This window comes from Malania oleifera, chromosome 9 (assembly GCF_029873635.1).
Source record: "Malania oleifera isolate guangnan ecotype guangnan chromosome 9, ASM2987363v1, whole genome shotgun sequence".
Taxonomy (NCBI): domain Eukaryota; kingdom Viridiplantae; phylum Streptophyta; class Magnoliopsida; order Santalales; family Ximeniaceae; genus Malania; species Malania oleifera.
This window is the reverse complement of record NC_080425.1, coordinates 27,008,256-27,027,265: the sequence shown is the minus strand read 5'-3', so window position 1 is coordinate 27,027,265 and position 19,010 is coordinate 27,008,256. Positions and strand designations below refer to the sequence as shown.

The window sequence follows — 19,010 nt, the reverse complement described above, 5'->3', positions numbered from 1 at the left end:
TAGAATCAAATTGAATCATGAGATTCGGTACAATTTCCAAAATCAATTCTAAATGATGTGCATATGTTAATATACAAACAACAAGAAAAATAGTAAAGTACGTTGAGAAAATAAAAAAAAGACCATATTTCATGTGTATACTTTCCCTAAGCAAATGAAAACTAAGATAAAGAGTTCATAAATATTAATAAAAAAATGAACTTTATGCTGTTTAAGAGAAGGAATCAAGAAAAAGTAATAAAAAATTGAACTTTTAGTGTTTATCAACAATTTTGAAAAATAATATTTCATTTATATTCTTTCACAGACTAAACAGAAAATATGATAATAACTTAACCAGCTTTCAAAAATACCAACTCTTGAATCTTAACATCACAATGAAACATGAGTGCCACCTTAGCCATCGAGTGTTCTTTTCCTTCTTAATAGTAGAATAGTATACTCCTAGAGTGAAGAATGGTTTTGTGAAAGGCAATATAAGATGTGAAGTTCTATTTATTCTCTTTTTTAGCAGAAAATTAACATAGAGAAGAAATGGAAGGTAATGGTATAAAAACAAAAGCAAGAAAAAAAGAAAGAAGTGTTGTTTTGGGGGTTTTAAACTAGTCAGGTTTGCCAGGATATGATAGGTCTAGAATCGTGTGAATCGGTAGATTCAGATAAATTCATTAGATTCATGAGGTGAATCGATAGATTTGGCAATGGTTTAGTAGGTTTTAGATTCTCTAGTAAGATTCAAATCGATTTGGTGTGGAGTTGATATGAATCACATGATTCGAATGAATCGAATCAGGAATCATAAGATTCTAACAACTAAGATGCATATACATATGTACATACTTGCATATATACACATACGTAGTTATGTACACACACACACACACACACACACACACACACACACACACACACACACACATATATATATTTATTCTTTGCAAAATAAATCTTGTAAGCAAATTGCAAATTGTTAATAGTCGGTTGAAGTGCAGTTGACATTTCACGTTCAGATGAATTGTCATAGAGATGTATTTGCATCTTGTGTGATAACTTTTTCTCTCATTTAAGTTTGATCATTTTTTAATTGTACCTTGTAATAGATTGTGTTCTCTTTTGAAGATTTTGTTCATGTTTTGTGTGGAACTTTTTGCATTTTCAAGTTGAAGGAAAATAATTGTTACCATACATTATTGATGCGGTTTAAAGTTTTTGGTATTATAATATTTAAGGATAATGGATGTATCATGTGCAAACTGGTAAGAACATTTTGAATTGATTATTATGGGTTAAATTTTATGACGTCATGTGTTGTTGTTGTATTCCATTTAAAGAGCATTTAAGTACACAGAGCTTGTGGTACTTCTAACCAGGGCGGCATACAAGGGATATGCAGATACAATTAGATTGCTTCTATTTAGAGATGCGTGCCAAGGAAGACAAGATAAAGAAGGTATTAGCAAAGCTTTATATCCTTCTGAATGCATTGAAGGCCTCCAAAATTTTGAAATTTAATTATGTCAAACCCATTTGGTCTCTAAGCAGCTATTGACAGGAAAATGTTAGTACAATAATAGATGAATCAAGTTTATGATAGATACAAATCATCGAATTCAATTTTCCTTTGTTGATTTCATAGAGGTTTCCTTTATGCACATGGCGACTCCCCTTTTCGAAGTTCTTTTAGCACTACAAATACTTATCAAAAACGATTCATCAGATGCTGTTTTATCAGCATTTGTGGTTGCTTATTTCTATCTCATAACACTTGAAATACATCATTCCGATACAGAATCATCGTGTGATATGCACAACAATATGCTTTGCAGTTTAAAGCAAATACACAATTATCTTTTAGTTATGTATAGATCAATTGAGTTTCCAATAATGGAATTTTTGAATTTATTGTAGGGATCATTTTAAATGTAAACTATTTTGTCTTGGTCCTATACTTGCTGTAATATGGTGGTTCAAATCAAAAGTCAACTCTAACTAGGAAATTCGCCAGCCTCCGAATGTAAGGCCTGTAGGATGATAATACTTGAAATCGGATGCTATATTTCCTATTTAATCTTCCTTCTGCTGAGGGATTTGTCATGTTATGTACTTCATGGTGCAGGTTCACTCTTTCTCTTAATTCTTTTTTTTTCTTGTGGTACTGTTTCAAAAACTATCACATTTGGGGAGGCTGTTTACGTGAATTGGACCTGTGACTTGCAAGTTTGAGTGTAAAACCCTTGCCATTGGATCATGGCTTGCTCTTCTCAGACCTTGGAATTGGCACACAAACGGTGTTGCACGTCTTTCAGGGTGAGCAACAGTAAGGATCTTATGCTCAAACCTGAACATCACAGCTTCAAGTCTTGGGAACAATCTCTTCAAATGTGGGGGCAACACTGCATGCACCATGCCCTCCTCAGACCCTAGATACCTTGTGCACTAGATGTTGAATGGGTCTCCATCATTTATGAAATAACTTTAATTTTAAAAAATAAATTCCGATGTGAAAGTCCATTTGGGATGATGCCATCTCTCTAAACTAACTCACGTTAATAATCATATTTTATTTGATAAGCTGCACCTAATGTTGTTAGGTTGTACTCCTTTACACTGGGCAGCAATTAGAGGAAATGTGGAAGCATGCACTGTGCTTGTTCATGCAGGAACAAAAGAGGAATTAACGGTGAAAGATAATGCTGGATTTACTCCCGTTCAGCTTGCATCTGATAAAGGTCATCGGCATGTCGCCTTTTTCCTTGTACGTAATATTACATTCATTTAAAGGAAAAGTTCTATATGTTTGCACATCTATGAAGTTTTGAATCTTGTTCATGCATCTTGTTTTCCAATTGTTAAATTATGGTAAAGAATAGCATTTTACCACATGATCTAATTTATGAAGTCCTAAGGATTATATGAATAGTCATTTTGGCGGCAGTCTCCCTCCCTCTCTCTATCTCTTTCTGCTGCCCTTGGTGGTGGTTGGTTGAGTCCTCTAGAAATAGCAGGTTTGGTTTGGGGGGGTTGGGGGGGGGGGGGGGGTGGGACCAACATAAGATATTTAATGCTGTTCTATTTTCTAGTGCTGTTCCCTAATTGGTGTTAATGTTTTATTTGAAACTTTATTTCATATAGTAGTTCTACAGAGAATTAAATTTATTTCCTATTTTGGAGTGGATTGTATGCATATATATTATGTTGAATGAATTAATTATATACAAGTTATGTTTGATGAATTGATTTTATAGACAGAGTTAAAATCCTGATCTTCTGTCTTGGTTTATCTGTCTCAGTCCTTAAACCTAATTTCTTCTTCTTCTCCCATATTTTTTTGGTAATGGAAGAAAATTATACTAATAAACAAATAGAGAATATACAATGCAGAGGATAAGTAGTCCCACCCAAAGCTAGCAAAAATGCATAATGAATGTAATGCAGATAACAGTTAATTAGCAAAGATGGCCAAGCACTGTGAATAAGACTCAAAGGAACTGGACAAGCACCAGCCACTGAAGCTAAAGCAAAGCATAAAAGAACACCCTATCTTCGAGCATGTGAAAAGGGAGAAACTTGTCTTGGAAGACCTTAGTTCCTTTCTAGCAAAAAGTACAGCACTATAGCATTGAAGTGTAATCTCATAAAACAAATTCAACAATCCTTCCTTCACCCAATACCATAAAAAATCAAAAGAAATAACTCCTCCACAGAACTCGGGGACATCCATGAATCATGTAAAAAGGAAGACTCCTTAATTTCCAAACATAGGGACATTGTAAAAAGATATGAGCAATGGTCTCACTGCTCTGCTTGCAGAACACACACATAGGTGACAAGGCCTCACTAAACCTCCTCTTCTGTCTCTTCTTCTCTCCAATCTCTCTTCTAGTTTCTAACTCCCTTTGTTCAACATGATACATAACAGATTTTCTTATATATTTCCTTGCCTTGTCAGATTCTTTTAAATCCTTCCTTTTCAATCAACTGGTCATATTTTTCTGTTTCATTAAAGAAATGAATCTGTTGTAGACTATTGGTGGATGCCTTTCAAGTAATATCATTGTACTATAAATTTATAAATTTTACAATTGAACTTTGAAGTTTCTTTTTCAAAGTTGTGTATCATAAACTTGAGAATGAGATTCTCTAGTTGGAAAAGTATAAATGGGTGAAAGCAAATGTAAATTCAGCTGCATATTTAATTATACAACGAATCTCCGTGAACAAACTAGAAACTGGTCTAATAAGTCTTTGTGAATTTATTCCAGTGAAATTAATGTGGGTAAAGGGGGGTATGGTTGCTAATAATTTTGAGTCTGAATAGGTTTTAGAACTTGATTTAGGGTGCTGTGAGATTTTAGATTGGCTTTCGATTTATTAGGATTTTTTTTGGGCAGTAATATTAAGTTATTATCTTTTCTAAGTTAGTGGCTAAAGTGTCTAAGCATCTAGATGGGTGGTAGGTACCTTGTTTTCTCTAGGAGGTCATGTTACTTCAATCCAGGTATTTCTTGCTACTATTTCTCTCTATTTTTTGTCTTGTTTAGGATTTAGGTTAGGGTAGTGCACAGAACAGAAAAGATTATGCTGGGTTTCCTTTGGCCAGGAGTGACCAAGAAGAGGATCATTTGGTTAGTTGAGAGGTAGTCTGTATATCTAAGGATGTGGGGCATTGGGTCTCAGTAACTTTGTTCTAAATACACTGCTTTGAAAGGTAAATGGTGATGGCAGTTTCCTTGGAGGTGAACTCCCTTTGGCATGAGGTGATTAATGGTAAATTTGGCTTGCAAGAGAATGGATGGATGCTAATATGGGGAATAGAAATGGTTGTGAGAGCCCTCGGAGGTTTGTTTCTCTAACTTATTCATTCTATTTTATTTCATTGGGTATAATAAACCAGGGGTTGGCTCTCGTATTCAATATTGAGAGGATGTTTGGGTTGGTGATGTTTCTTTTCCTGTTCTCCTTTCCTTGTCTGCGTCATCTTTCCATGGTTCATAATGCCTATGTTTCTTCCTTTATGTTAATTTCCAGTGACCTAGTTTCTTGACATTTCCATTTTCGAAGGAACCTTATCTTCAGGAGGCATATGAGCTTTGCTTTCTTTGTTGTATGCTTGTCACCTTTCTTATAAGAGAGATGTTCAGGTGTGTGTTTTGGATGCTTCAGTGAAGCTTTCTTGTCAAATTTCTTTAGTAATTTGATTTGTTGTTCCAGGTTTTTCCAGAAGGCAAAAGTTCCCTCTAAGATAAAGGCATCTATTTGGTTGTCATTTCCTAATAGATTTAAGACCAAAAATCCATTGCAGAGCAGAAGGGCTGTAAGGCTTTATCTCTAGATGTACATGTTTCATGTTGTGAGAGTTTTGGTACTGCTTCTCATCTCTCTGTTTTACATTGTTACATTTTTTGGGCAATGTGACCTAGATTGTTGTTGTTGTTGTTATTTTATTTATTTATTTGTTATTTTATTTTTTTGAGAGAGCTGTGTGATCAATGCATGGTTTTCTGCTTACTTCTTTCTGGAGGTTTTGGGAGGATTAATGATGCTGCTGGACTGGACTTGTGCAGTTTTTTCTGCCTTGTGGGGAATTAGCTTGGAGAGGAATTTGCATATTTTTAATTGAAGGGGTTTCTCTTTATCATTTCTCTGGGTTAGAATCTGGCTTTTGTCATTTCTTTGGGCAATTTCTGCTAGTTGCTTTAAGAGGAAATGTCTTTCTGATGTCTAGCGTGATTGGTGGGCTAATTTATAGTGAGTGATATTTCTTTCCCTCTATGAATTGTGATTTTCTGTTTATTAATGGCCCTATCCCACTGAAAATATAGAAGAATTCTAATTGGAGATGAAATGTATAATTTCAATGAATAAAGCCATGTCAAAGTTTTTGTGCTGGAAAAATGTGGTTCGAAAGCTTCTTTTTCAAAAATTTCTATTTTCTGTATTACTTTTTTATTGCTTGCTTTGGAGCTTGTTTCCACAGTTTGATACTGTCTAAACTTTAAAACATAGGACTACGGCATATCTTTGCTTGATGATATTTGCAATTGCTAGGCTACTAGCTTCTTTCATATATAACCACTCCATACTGTTTGAGCGTAGGATAATGGATATTTTCATTTGATGATGTTTATCACTGCTAGCTTCCTTCATATGTAACCATTCATGTTGCTACATATGCTATGTATGTGGATAAATTAAAAGGTCATAATGTTGGAAGTCTATTTAGCTAATCTTAGTGCTCAAACAACCAAACATTATCTAAATTTCTGCGAGCAGCATATTTTAGAGTTATGCAGTGGCATGGTTAGTGTATTTGGTACCTAGTTACTCATAAGCTCCACGGACAGAGATTAATTCTGCCTTAGCAGACTCTTTCTGCATTCTCTCTGTGGAAATAGTTACTTCAGGAGAAAAAAACCCCCTCTGATTTAATAATATTTTTTGAGAAGTGTTTATTGTGGAGGCTTGGGCCTACCAGTAGCCTTATCATCATTCAAGAAAAGATCCGAACATTTAAATTTTGATTTGATTTTAGTGATTTTTTTTTTTATAGCTATATTTCTATGTAGCAAATTTGGAAAGTTTGCTTTTATAGCTGACGAAACTAGTCACTTATACATGGTAGGTTGTAAGCCTTTGGAGGCTGTGTTGGATTGAATTTTGTCTGTAGTCAGGTCTGGTACCCAGCATGCCTCCGTGTGTGTGCCCGTGTGGCGTCTCTATCTAGTGAGTGCCATGCAGCATCAACTTGGTATCAGAACCAACTGCTGTTGCTCCACCCTCGAATCTCCTTTGAGCACTGGCTTGTTAAGACCATCATTTTGTTGCCTGCTAAGACCACTGCTGTCAACTTGTCTCTGCATCACAGCAAGTTGTCATTTTCTATGTTGTTTGTCATTCGCTTGGACCTTCAGGCGAAGACTGTCTCAGCCATGCACCTTTGAACTCATGAAGATCTCCTTTGGCTTTGAGTGCTGTTTTCAGAGTTAGCCATCCTTTGTCCACTCCTGCTCTTTTATCTTGTTGACGAGTGGGTGCCTCCAACTTCACCTTTCATTTATCATTGCCGTGCCTGAGGAGTTGCTGCAATGCTTATAGATAATGCTTTCAAGGCCTTGTGAGCAGCAGCTGCGGTGCCCCAGACTCTTTCTTACACTCCTGTCCCTCATACAACTGCACTAAGAACCCCAAAGCTCAACCTACACTTTTAACCCAATTCCCTCTCCCAACCTCTTTACAAGACCTAGTAACCCATGTTTCAGCGCCAGGCCCATTCTTCCCCTTCTACTTTAATCCAGTTCTATTTCCAGCCCAAGCTCAAGACTGTGGCCCACCTCTATCAGCCACAAGTTCAACAGTGAGCCAACCAATCAGAATTTGGCAGCACTGCTGCAGAACTATGGTAATCAGTTCAAGTCCATACAACAAGATGAGGTCAATCTGAAATACTGTATCACGACCATGACCTCCTACGTTAAAGCCATAAGGCAGCTCAACAAAATATCAAGAACATAGCTAACCTTTGTAGAGACATCAAGGACCACAGCAGCTAATCAGCCATTGTAGTGGCTTGCCTGGATGGCCAAACAAAAGGGAAAGAAGTGGCGGATGATGCTGGTATCTTCAACTTGGCTGTACTCAGAAGCAAGCAGGTCTTGGAATCCCTTGTAAGTCACTTTCATCATCATACCTAACACCTCCCGACTATGGAATCAAGGTCTTGCTGCCCGCTGTTAACAGGAAAAGTGAGCTGAATGACCTTTATGACTGGTTTAACTGGTTAGAGAACATTCTCTATTGGTGTGTTAGGATGAGGACAAAGTAAACATTGTCATTTGGGGAGAAATGAGCTGTAGCACGGACTTGTGCTGAGGTCCCATAACCGGTTGGATTCTGATGAAGTGTTGGTTTAGAAGTTTGTGCCAGTCAACTATGCTTGGGAGGTCTGCTCTCGGCTTTGTTCATTGACTCAAATATGGAAAGGACATTGATATGTATGCCTGGAAATTTTATCAGGCAACTGAGCCAACCTGGAGGCCTTACAAATCATTCAAAAGAAGATCCAGATTTTGAGATTTTGACTTTATTTTATAATTTGGGTTTGACGCTATCTCAATTAGCAAATTAGGAGAGCATGTCTCTTAGAATTCAGGAAACTATAATTTTGGAAACTAACTACTTCTATGTAGTGGGTTGTAAGCCTTTGGAGGCAGCATTGAATATTGAATTGAATTTGGTTTATGACTAGAGTTTGGCAGGTACTCGGAATGTGTGTGCTTGGTGGCATCTTTGTTTTGTGAGTGCTGTGCGGCATCTGTCTTGTGAGTGCTGTGCAGCATCTCTGTTTGTGAGTGCTGTGTGGCATCAATTTCTTTAGAAGGAAGCCTCAATTTTAAGGTTCAATATCATATGCAAAAGCTATTTTCAATCTGAGTATGAAAAATGTTCTCTATTGTTATCTTTTTTTGTTTCATCATCACTCTCTCTCTCACTTGGGTGTGCATCACACAACTTGCACAGAACAACTGATCGACATTAGTACTAGTTTCTTTAGTGACATCAATACTAGCTTGTGTCTCTAGATATACACAAAGCAGTATATATTGAGCTTAAACCTTGAAATAATATTCTTATAAGATAACCTATATGTTACCATCATTGGTACCTTAGAACCAATAATGTTTTTTGTTTCAATTTTGTTCAGTCCAATGCACAGCGGCAGCACAGTAAGCGGTGGGCAGACCAAATTTTCAGTGGAAAAATAGGGAATATTGGTTATGCTCATATTTTGTTTTGCATTGTTATCATTCTCATGGTCCTCTTCATCAACTCTGTTCTTATAGGTGGGTAAACGTGGATGTCCAGATTTTATTTTTAATAGAGGAGGGAGGTATGTTCCTTTGTTAATCATGGCTGACTTCTCATTTTTCCTGTTAGCTCCTAATCTTCCGAAGGTTACAGCTGTTGTTGGGCTTTGGGGATGGATGGCTGTTTCTCTGGCTATTGGTTCATTGATAATGTTCTATAGATGTAGTAGGTAATTTCTTTTTCTGTCATTCCTGTTTTGCTCATAGTAAACTTAGCTGTTTGATGCAAACAAATGCTTCTTGACATATTTGTCTGGATTCTTTCTCTATGAATCTTGGCATATGTATCTCATGGGCCTATGAAAATATAATGCCTTTTCATCTGGGATAAGATTTTGTGATTATTGAACAGAAATTGATGCATTTGAGTATAGGTTGTTGCTGCTCTACTATCATCTCTCTTGCTGTCTGAGGGGCTTTCATCCCCTTTCCTAAGCAACTTACGGTCAAGCAGCCAACTTTATTTATTTATTTACTTAAATCAGTGGCAAGCCTATGGGTTGTTGCATATACACAAATTTATATTGTTGCCTGTGCCCACTGAATGATATGTGAAGCAGTTTTTGTGCATGCTATAATTGTTCATTTGTTCCCTCCTTTAATGCTATTATTTATTTATAGAATATCTATTTGTTTATAATGATGAAAAAAAGAAGTTTTTTCTGTCATGATCTCTATTGTTTACACCTTCAGTCTAGACAAACCCACTTCCTTCATTTTGGTTACATTTGGTTTGTGGAATGTCAATTCTTTGGAATAGAACAATCATAATATAAGGACTTGGATCAGTTGATATATCACAAAAGATGTATTGCAACCATAAATAAAATGAGAATGCAATTTTTATTTTTATTTTTTTAATGAATCCTTGACATGAAATAGACAACGAATGACTATTCCCAAATTTCAACATGGGAACATCCATTCCTATCCTATTCCATGTTGGATGAATCACACAAGCTTTTGCATGAGTATTTTTTCCCCTAAATTATTGGTCCATATACAACTTTTGTTATATTTTCATATTATTTCATTCCATAGGAGTGGACATTCCACAAAGTAAATGTAACCATCTCAAATTATTGTTTGGTTAATACTACTGTAAAATGAAGGAAGATAGTGTGTTATTGTGTTTGATAGAGTTACTAACAAACCAAGAAGTATGCGATCAAATGCGGGATTTGTCATCTCATATGAATATGGTTGAATACTTGGAATTAAGAGATACACACACATACATACATACATACAACAACAACAACAACAGGCCTTAAGTCCCACTAGGTGGGGCCGGCTACACGAATCCTTTTTTTGCCAATTTACCTGATCTAGAGCATTTTCCTCCTCTAGCTTAAGAGCTATTAATACCTTCCTCACTACCTCATTCCGGGTTATTTTAGGTCCACCCCTAACTAACTCACTCCTCCTCATGGGTGCGCTGCTAGGCAGGTGTTTCAAATGCCCAAACCATCTAAGCTGCCCCTCCCTTATCTTGTCTTTGACCAGTGCTATGCATAATTTATTGCTTATATATGTTCATTCCTTAATTTGTCTTTTAATGTTATACCACTTCCCCAGCTTAACTTTCGCATTTTGATGACTTTCACTTTTTGTATATGTTGTTTCTTAATTACCCAACATTCTGATCCTAAGCATGATTGACCTTGTAGCTGTCTTATAGAACTTTTCTTTTAATTTTAAGGATATTTTATGAATACACAACACACTTGGTGGGACTATAAATTCCAATAAGGTCAACACTTTTTTTGTAATAATAAAAGAAAATAAAGTGGTAAGGAAGAAGAATAAAGAGATTACAAACTTAGAGAGGACAAGAAAGCCTCAAAAAGTGGAAAAAAATCAAATCATTCACATTAGTCTCCTCCACAGGAATAGACAAAATCCCATTCGTACACTGCTGCTCTTTTACCCAGTCCATCTTCTAGAAAAATAGAAACTCCCTCCAAGCTTTCCATGGAGATGGTGGCACATATGATAAATCCACAAATAAGTTAAAGATTAAGAAACATACCCATATTGTTCTCGAAACTCATTTTTGAGCAAACCGTCTTCACTAGCAAACTCATTGGCGACCTCACTCTCATCACCTGGGGTGTGCCCCATTGCTTTTCATATCCCCCTTTTGCACATTAACACCCACATGCACTGCAATCCGATGAGAATAAACCTTACCACCTCTAGCCTTAGAACTATTCCCTTATCACTATGCTGCCCCCCTGCAACAGCAAGCTTACCCCTAACATCGGCCTCACAAGCTTCCTGATCCTTCATGGTCCTTTCCCCATTAGTAAATACCAAAGGATGCTCAATGGCCAATCTCTCATTGTGACAGTAGTTCTCACCCACTTAGGAATAAAAAACATCAATTGAGCACCCAGAATTTTACCTCAAACCACTTCTGGATTTTACTGGAGCCTGATGGCCAAGACCCATGGACCCATTACCCCTTGCTTGCAAGAAGATGTATCATGGTTTTAAATTGCGGTAGCGGTAGTGTAACGTAATGGTAATGGGTGTAACGGGAAGCAGGAGTAGCGAATGTTACATAATAGGAAGCTGGTGTAACTGCCGTGAATTTTTTTCAAGCACACACAACGTTGTGCATATTAGTGTACTTGCATGTTTTAAACTTTTAACCTTTCTTAGAAAGAGTTTGTGTATTTTGAATCCTTTATTTCAACTAAGTTGTTTGGTAAGGGCAAGAAGTTTTCATTTGTTTAAACCAAGGTCTTAAATTTTGATTTCGACTCAAATTTTGAAGCTCCAAAAGTATGAAAATTTCGACGGAAATTTCGATTTCGATGTCGATTTGAAAAAATAACGGAAATTTGTAATAAAACATGGAATTCTTTGTGAAACTTTAGAAATGGTTAACAAACACAATAATATAAGTTTTAGGACTAACATTTTACAAATTAAATGCATCTATGTTTTGTATGAGGTGGAAAAGTTGTAAAATAGTATGTGTATCAAACATATTTGTAAGATAATGTACATTAAATAAATTCTGCTAATACTAATGAAATTCATAAATCATTTAAATATTATTTATTGTACAAATAATGATAATATAGATATGAATGGTTAAATAAAATGTTACTGTAAGTTTATTTTTTCATATAATTTCAAAAGCACTTGTAATAATATTTTGTTTCGATAAAATAAATAAAATAAATAAAGATAGAAATTTCACTTCACTCCTAAATTTCTCATTTGAATTTTGACGAAATTTCATCGTATAGTTAAAATTTCGACAAGTTTAGCTAAAATTTCAAGATTTCGATAAATTTCAGATGATTCATTAAGATTTCTACGAAAATTATGCAAGACGGAAATCGACTGCCATTTCGATTTTGAGGGTGGTGGAAATCGGAAATTTCGACAATTTCGTGGAAATTTAAGACCCTGGTTTAAATCACCATTAACAGAAAAATTAGGTGTGTGTGCATATTTATACCTCTCATTATTCTTATGCTTGATAAATTCTTATGTGTGCTAAATTAATTAATAAAACAAAAGACATTGTACACTCCATTAATCTATTAGACACATAAGACATATAGATAATACAAATATAAAATAACTAGAAAAGAAAGAAGGTTGAAGTTGAAAAAATGTGGAACACAGATATCAAATTGCTAATATTATCAAAATAAAATATTTTCCTAGCAAGTTAGTATTTTCAAATTGTTAATTAATGTATCTCTTGTGAATATTTAAAAAAAATAGAAAATTTTGTATCATTATCATCCTCATTATAATCTTTTCTCCCTCTCGCCACATAGTATATTGAGAATGATTTATGAAAGGGAGGGAAAAAAGTGAGAAGAAAAAGTAAAAAATAAAATAATTTTTTGGCGTAATAGTTCTGTAGCGGTGACATAACGGCTGTAGTGGCCTTTACGTAACAGTCGTAATCCATAACGGCCGCTATGGCTGTGATTTTTCTTCCCACTGACTTTGTGGTGTGTAAGGGTATCAGTAAGCCAAAAAACCATTACGTAATGGCATTATGTAACAGTCGTTGCCGTTATTTAAAAAAACATAGTTCAACATAAGCAATTAAGCATGCAAGAGTTCAAGCTTCCAATTGCAAAGGAAATGAATTTGCCAAGCCCAAGGCCCAAAAGCATCAACATAGTTCAATATCAAAAGAAAAGAATACAATAGAAGATTCCAAAGTCTAAAATCTAAAAATCCTCTTCAATCATCACTCATCATCAACTAAGTCTGCCAAGATATCACTATCTTCCTCTTCATCATCAGAATTTTTCTCTTCAACATCTTCTTCCTGTTCTGTCTTGTCTGCACTACCCACTTGGATCTCATCCTCATCTACAAATTCCAACACTGTAGTCTGACCCCTAGCAAGTGCTAGATGAAGCTCTTCCTCTTGAAGATGATGGCATATTTGTACTTATTCTTGATCTAGTGCAATGCTGGGGGTTATTTACTCCAGCAGCTCTGGCAACAGAACCCCATGTCAAAAAATCATTTTCAAACACAAGTTCATCATCCTCATTGGAATCGCCATCCATCCTCCATCCTACAAATCAACCACTGATTACTATCATCAATGTTGTCCTTTACAAGGATGGGATCAATGGTGTCACACTGGTTATATCGATGCCGCAAAGTTCAATTATATTTCAAAAATACCAAATCATTAAAGCATTGCTCGGCTAGTCTATTTCTCCTTTTGTTATGAAGCTGAAAGAAATTTGAAGTAATATAGTAAATAATGATTCTAAGTAGTAGACTAGCAGGGCACATTCTTTAATCCATGATATCCAAATGATTTACATGTTGGAATATGCTCCAATATCTTTTGCAGCTGGTAATGCTACATGTGAGGCGAAGGATTTTCACTGCAAACTTTTTTAAGTTTGGACCAATGATCCAAATGATATTCACCATTGTGCTGTTACTGAATAAATTTCAAATGAACACCTACTAGTTAAATAGCAAAAATAATTTTAGATAGAAAGAGGTGGTAAAACTGCCACTTTACTTGGTGCTTTTATCTTCCTTTGTCTTAGTGTCAAATCAATTCTAAAGAGGCCACTAGTGCTAGTGTAATTTTCCAACTCATGTAAAACTTTATCTTGCAATTCATGGGTTGGCACCAACCTTGTAATGCATTTGTACAAACCCGCCATGATTTCTTCATCTTGCAAAATGTGAGGGTTTGAATGGTAAAATTCAAGGGTCAAGTAGTGTGAAGCTGCATGCAAAGGTTGATGGAGTTGGCATCCCCAACTCGTATCAATAATTTTGAATGCCTCCTTGAATTTATCCTCTCTCTCACTTAAAGCCTTAGCTATGGCTTCTTTAGCTGTATCCATCGCTTCATAAATATATCCCATTGCAGCCTGCAGGTTTCTTTTCCCAAAATCAACCAAATGGAGTACATGGACAAGTGGGCCTGTCAATATAAGACAATAGACAATGATACTCCAAAAGGTAGGCATCAAAACAATACTAGCTGCTCTTTTTACAGCTACCTCCTTCGCCCATTTAGTAGTATTCTTTGCCAGCTAGGCACCTACCTCCTTTTCTCATTTACTAGTATTCCAATCTTTAGAAGTAAACATTTTCTTGAAGTTTTTCTTTTGAAGGTGTATTGAACAGAGTGATGAAGGCAGTTGCAAATCTTGTAACTGCTGGCCTTAGTAACCCCATTGCTCTAGTGAATTGCCTCATCAAATTCCCCACAGCAACACAGTTATAAATATAACTATTCAAAAATATTTCCCTTTGCAAAGTTGTATGAATTGTAGACATCTTCCCAATATCCTCCAATATTAAGTCGAGGCAATGAGTAGCACACGGTATCCAATATAAATGTGGCCTCTTTGCTTCCAACAACCCCCTTATTCAAAAATCAAGGAGTGAAGTCATTAAAATATTAAAATAAATAATATATACATTATAGAATGTAGTTCTAGAAATAATTTCTTACCTGCTGCAACATAGTTTGAGGCATTATCAGTCACTACTTGAATCACATTTGGTTCTATAATTTCCTCCACCATCTACATTCCATCTGCATTCTTGACAATATTAGAAGCATCAATAGACTTGATGAACACTGATCCCCTTGGAGAGTTCACTAAGAAGTTTATTATATCTTATTAGCGACTAAATCCCTTCAACCATCGGACATAATTGAGCATCCATATTTTGCCCATTCCTCCTTATGGACCTTCATCAACTCTTTTGTTCGACCAACTTCCTTTTTTAGGAAAGGAACTCTCACTTCATGATAGCTAAGTAGCTTTATTCTAGGACCATACTGCCCAATCGATTCAAGTACCTCTGCAAAGCTGTCCAAACGTACAACATTAAATGGTATTCCGGCATCATACATCCACCTAGCAAAATCCGTCATTGCCTTTTGTTTTAATTCTTTTTTGCACTCCTCATTTATTGATGTTTACTTTATCTTCCCTTCTTTCTTGGCTTGGACTGCTCTCTTTGGATCAGGATTAACAAACAAGTTTATAGGCTCATTTTGTTTTGGTTTCTTCAAGGTGGATTGGTATGAACTTCAACTTCCATTACTAATACACTCTCTTGCCACGAGGTTCAATTTCCTGAACTTCATCCTCTTCATCTTTAGCATTATGATCTATGTCATCAAAGTCAAGCAATGATTCATTTTACTCCTCTGTATCGTTCTTCAACATATACTCCCTAATCTCCTCGCGAACATGAGCAGGGCATTTAGAGCATTCTTTTACATTTCGAAATCCTCCAGAAATATGTTGTTTAGCCCGAAATATTCCTCCCTTGGTGACTTTGCCACAAAAATTGCAAGTTGAATTATTTCAATCTTTTTGATCTTCCAAATGTGCATACATCCGTGTAGGTTCTTTCTTTGCAGAGCTAGAGTTTTCGGAATCCATTAAAGATTTGAGCCCTGTTATCCTAAATGTAAAAGAAGCGTGTACTATATTTTTAGAAATAAACTTAAATTGATAAATAAATTAAATTCAGGAAATGTATAGTTTGTATGCTGTATTTCCAAACAAAACAACAGCTAAATTCAGTAAAAAATGTATATATTAGCTTGCATTAAGCTACAATACTACAGTCTACACAATTAATTAATTACATATTATATAATATTAACTTAGTGGTTTAATGCAATTTAATATATAACTGGTCAAGAGCAGGGCAGCAGCAGCAAAATACTGAGCCCTGAGGCTCAGTTTCGAAGAAGAAAAAGTGATAAGAAGATCATGAAGATCTGATAGAAGACTCTGGCTAGGGCTAATGTCTCTTTTGCTAGCTTTGGCTCGATATCTCAAGGTCTGTCATGCTAGTTTTCTTTCTTTAGGTGTGACGTACTGTGCCTTGAGCCTCACTATGCTTTAGTGTGCCTCTTGAAGGTCGCCTCGCCTCAACCTTGGTGATGCTGGGCTAGTGTCTCTTTTGCTAGCTCTGTCATGCTAGTTTTCTTTCTTAAGGTGCGACTCACTGTGCCTTGAGCCTCACTACGCCTCTTGAAGGTCACCTTGCCTCAACCTTGGTGAGGTGCTATCCTCATTGCCCTTATGCGCGGCCTCATGTGTGCTTTTGACTACTATGCCGCACCCTTCCCCTTGGACTCACATCCTCATTCTTTGTACGACCTGGCCCATTTTGCTCTGTGTTCTTCACATGACCAATTTCTAGAGAAACCCTAGCATCATTAGAACCAATTGCCTATTGTCCCCAGAACGCAGAGGATTAATGGTTGACGATGCATGACCTTGCGTCATGACCTGCATCGCACCCCCACACCAAGGCTTGCACATTTGAGAGTTATGGTGCATTCCCAAGAGAGGAGGGTGAATTGGGTATAAAAAATTCCTAGGTCAGGTATCCTAATTTAAACACAATCAGTATTTCAAAATCTAGGGTCTTACTAGCAATCTCAAAGCAATAATAATTTAAATGCTAACAATATTTAAGCAAGCACAATAATCACAATAGCATAAATGAAAGCATGCAAGCGCTGAAGTAAAATAGTGTAGGGAAGAGAGAGTACGAACACAAAATTTTTAACGAGGTTCGGAAAATCCCGCCTACGTCCTCGCCTTGGGCAAACCACCCAAGGATTCTACTATTCGCTCCTTAAAACCGGGTGGAACTTCTCATTACAATCCGCTTCTTCACAGGGCAAAGCTTCCTTTTACATCCGCTTCTTCACAGGGCGAAGCTTCCCTTTACAATCTGCTGCTTCCACACGAGACGTAGTTACCTCTCCACGGTTCACCTTTTGAGCTGCCAATACGAATGATATAAAAATATTTTTTGTGTACAGCCAGATGCTTCTCAAAAGCTTATGTGTACAATTTGAAGTACTAAATGCACTCTCAAATGATTTATAAATGAAGCTCGGTAGAGTTAAAGAATTCTCTCAAAAAATATTTTGCAATTAAACCAAGAGTATGGAAAATGATTTTCTTCAAATTTGACCTTTGATAAAATCAAATGAATGAAGACTTTCAAGCAATATATATATGAATGTATTTAAATGCTCAAGCCTTTAGAAAATACCTCAAAATATTTTCTCCAAAAAAATATATTTGAAAAATAAAGAGTGGGAGAAATATTTTGTACAAGATTGACCTTTTGAATGCAAGAAGGCTCTCAAGCAAAATATATAAATATGAATATAAGCTCAAGCCTTGCTTGTATAACCCAAAAATTTTTCTCCAAAGAGATTTGAAAATAAAGAGTAGGAGGAAAATAAACTTTGATCTTCAATGGGCAAGAAAGATTTTAAGCAATATATATGAGTGATATATGCTTAAGCCTTGCAAAGATAATTAAAAAATTTCTCCAAAGAGATTTGAAAATGAAGAGTAGGAGAAGTATGACCTTGATCTTCAAAATGGAGTATAAAAATATATTTGGGAATCAAAGAATAATGAAGTATGCTTCCAATCCCTTTCTCCAACTTTTTTCAAGTGCTTTAGGCTTGTATTTATAGGAAAAAACCAAAACTAGCCTTTTTATGGCCGTTAGGGTATTAAAATATAATTTAATTTGAAAACTAGCCATTTTTCGACTGTTGGGGCGCTTTCTGCGTGGATGCCCTTCAGTTTTTCGGATGTAACTTTTTCTATACAGCTCAAAATTTGACGTTCTTGGTATCAACAGAAAGCTAAGAGAAAATCTCACAACTTTCATGTTGAACACTTTTTAAGATAAGGAGTTATTGATTGATAAAATCGCTCATCAATGAGACGAAAGAAACATGAAGAGAATTTTTCTGCTGCGGACATCTTTCAGTATTTTGGACGTAACTTTTTATATACAACTCCAAATTGAACGTGCTTGGTATCAATAGAAAGCTAAGAGAAAATTCCACAACTTTCATGTTGGACACTTTTTAAGATAAAAAGTGTTTGATAGAGAAAAGTGCTCATTAATGCGATAGAAGAAGCATGAAGGGGTTTTTTGAAGAAACTTGTTTTGGAAAAATGTTTTCATGAAAAGTTTATGTACCCTAAAGTCAATCTAAGGTCTTGGTAATTTTGTGAGAGCTTCAATTTTAAATCATGTAAGCATGCATGCACAATTAAACCCTAATTACTATTATAATACAACTTGAGAAAATTAAAAAAAATCTTCATGCATTGCTCCTTTGCAATTCCATGGAATGCGCCGAATGGTGTGCGCATTTAAGTGCTTCTCGGTCTCCATGTCTCATCTGTCATCCGTGCTTAGAAAAATGAACCAATTCATACACTTAGCACACAGATGAGATATTGTGGTTTGTCATAATCAAAACAGGGATTGGACTCAAAAAGTCAACAACATCTGTGCAAAAGGTACCTCTTTTGTGCCTTTTAGTTGAGGCTTATGCATTTTGGGTGTGTGAATCCCAAGTTAGATTTGATAAGAAAACTTTAATGGTGTGTTTAAATGGAAGGGAACGTCCTAATATAGGTTGATGTTGAAACTCTTGAATCTCAGTCTCAACCTTTCCAAAATAATTGAGAGTTGCATCTTAAATCATGAAAATAATTTGATCTTTAAAATGTTATAACTATCTCTTGGCATGAATTCAATTGAGTATTTTTTGAATGGTTAAAAAGTATTTTAGAAAATATATTTGAATTTTTGTTT

At 35.8% G+C, this 19,010-nt stretch overlaps 1 protein-coding gene across 1 annotated transcript in view; it reads left to right on the top strand.

Moving 5' to 3' along the window:
* Nucleotides 1–19,010, top strand: part of LOC131163985 (probable protein S-acyltransferase 23) — a 40,642-nt gene that overhangs the window by 12,122 nt on the left and 9,510 nt on the right. Inside the window, exons 5-8 of the mRNA XM_058120852.1 lie at nt 1,371–1,450; nt 2,592–2,755; nt 8,702–8,840; nt 8,935–9,034. Coding sequence (XP_057976835.1) covers nt 1,371–1,450; nt 2,592–2,755; nt 8,702–8,840; nt 8,935–9,034 — 483 coding nt within the window. The remainder of the gene's footprint in view (nt 1–1,370; nt 1,451–2,591; nt 2,756–8,701; nt 8,841–8,934; nt 9,035–19,010) is intronic.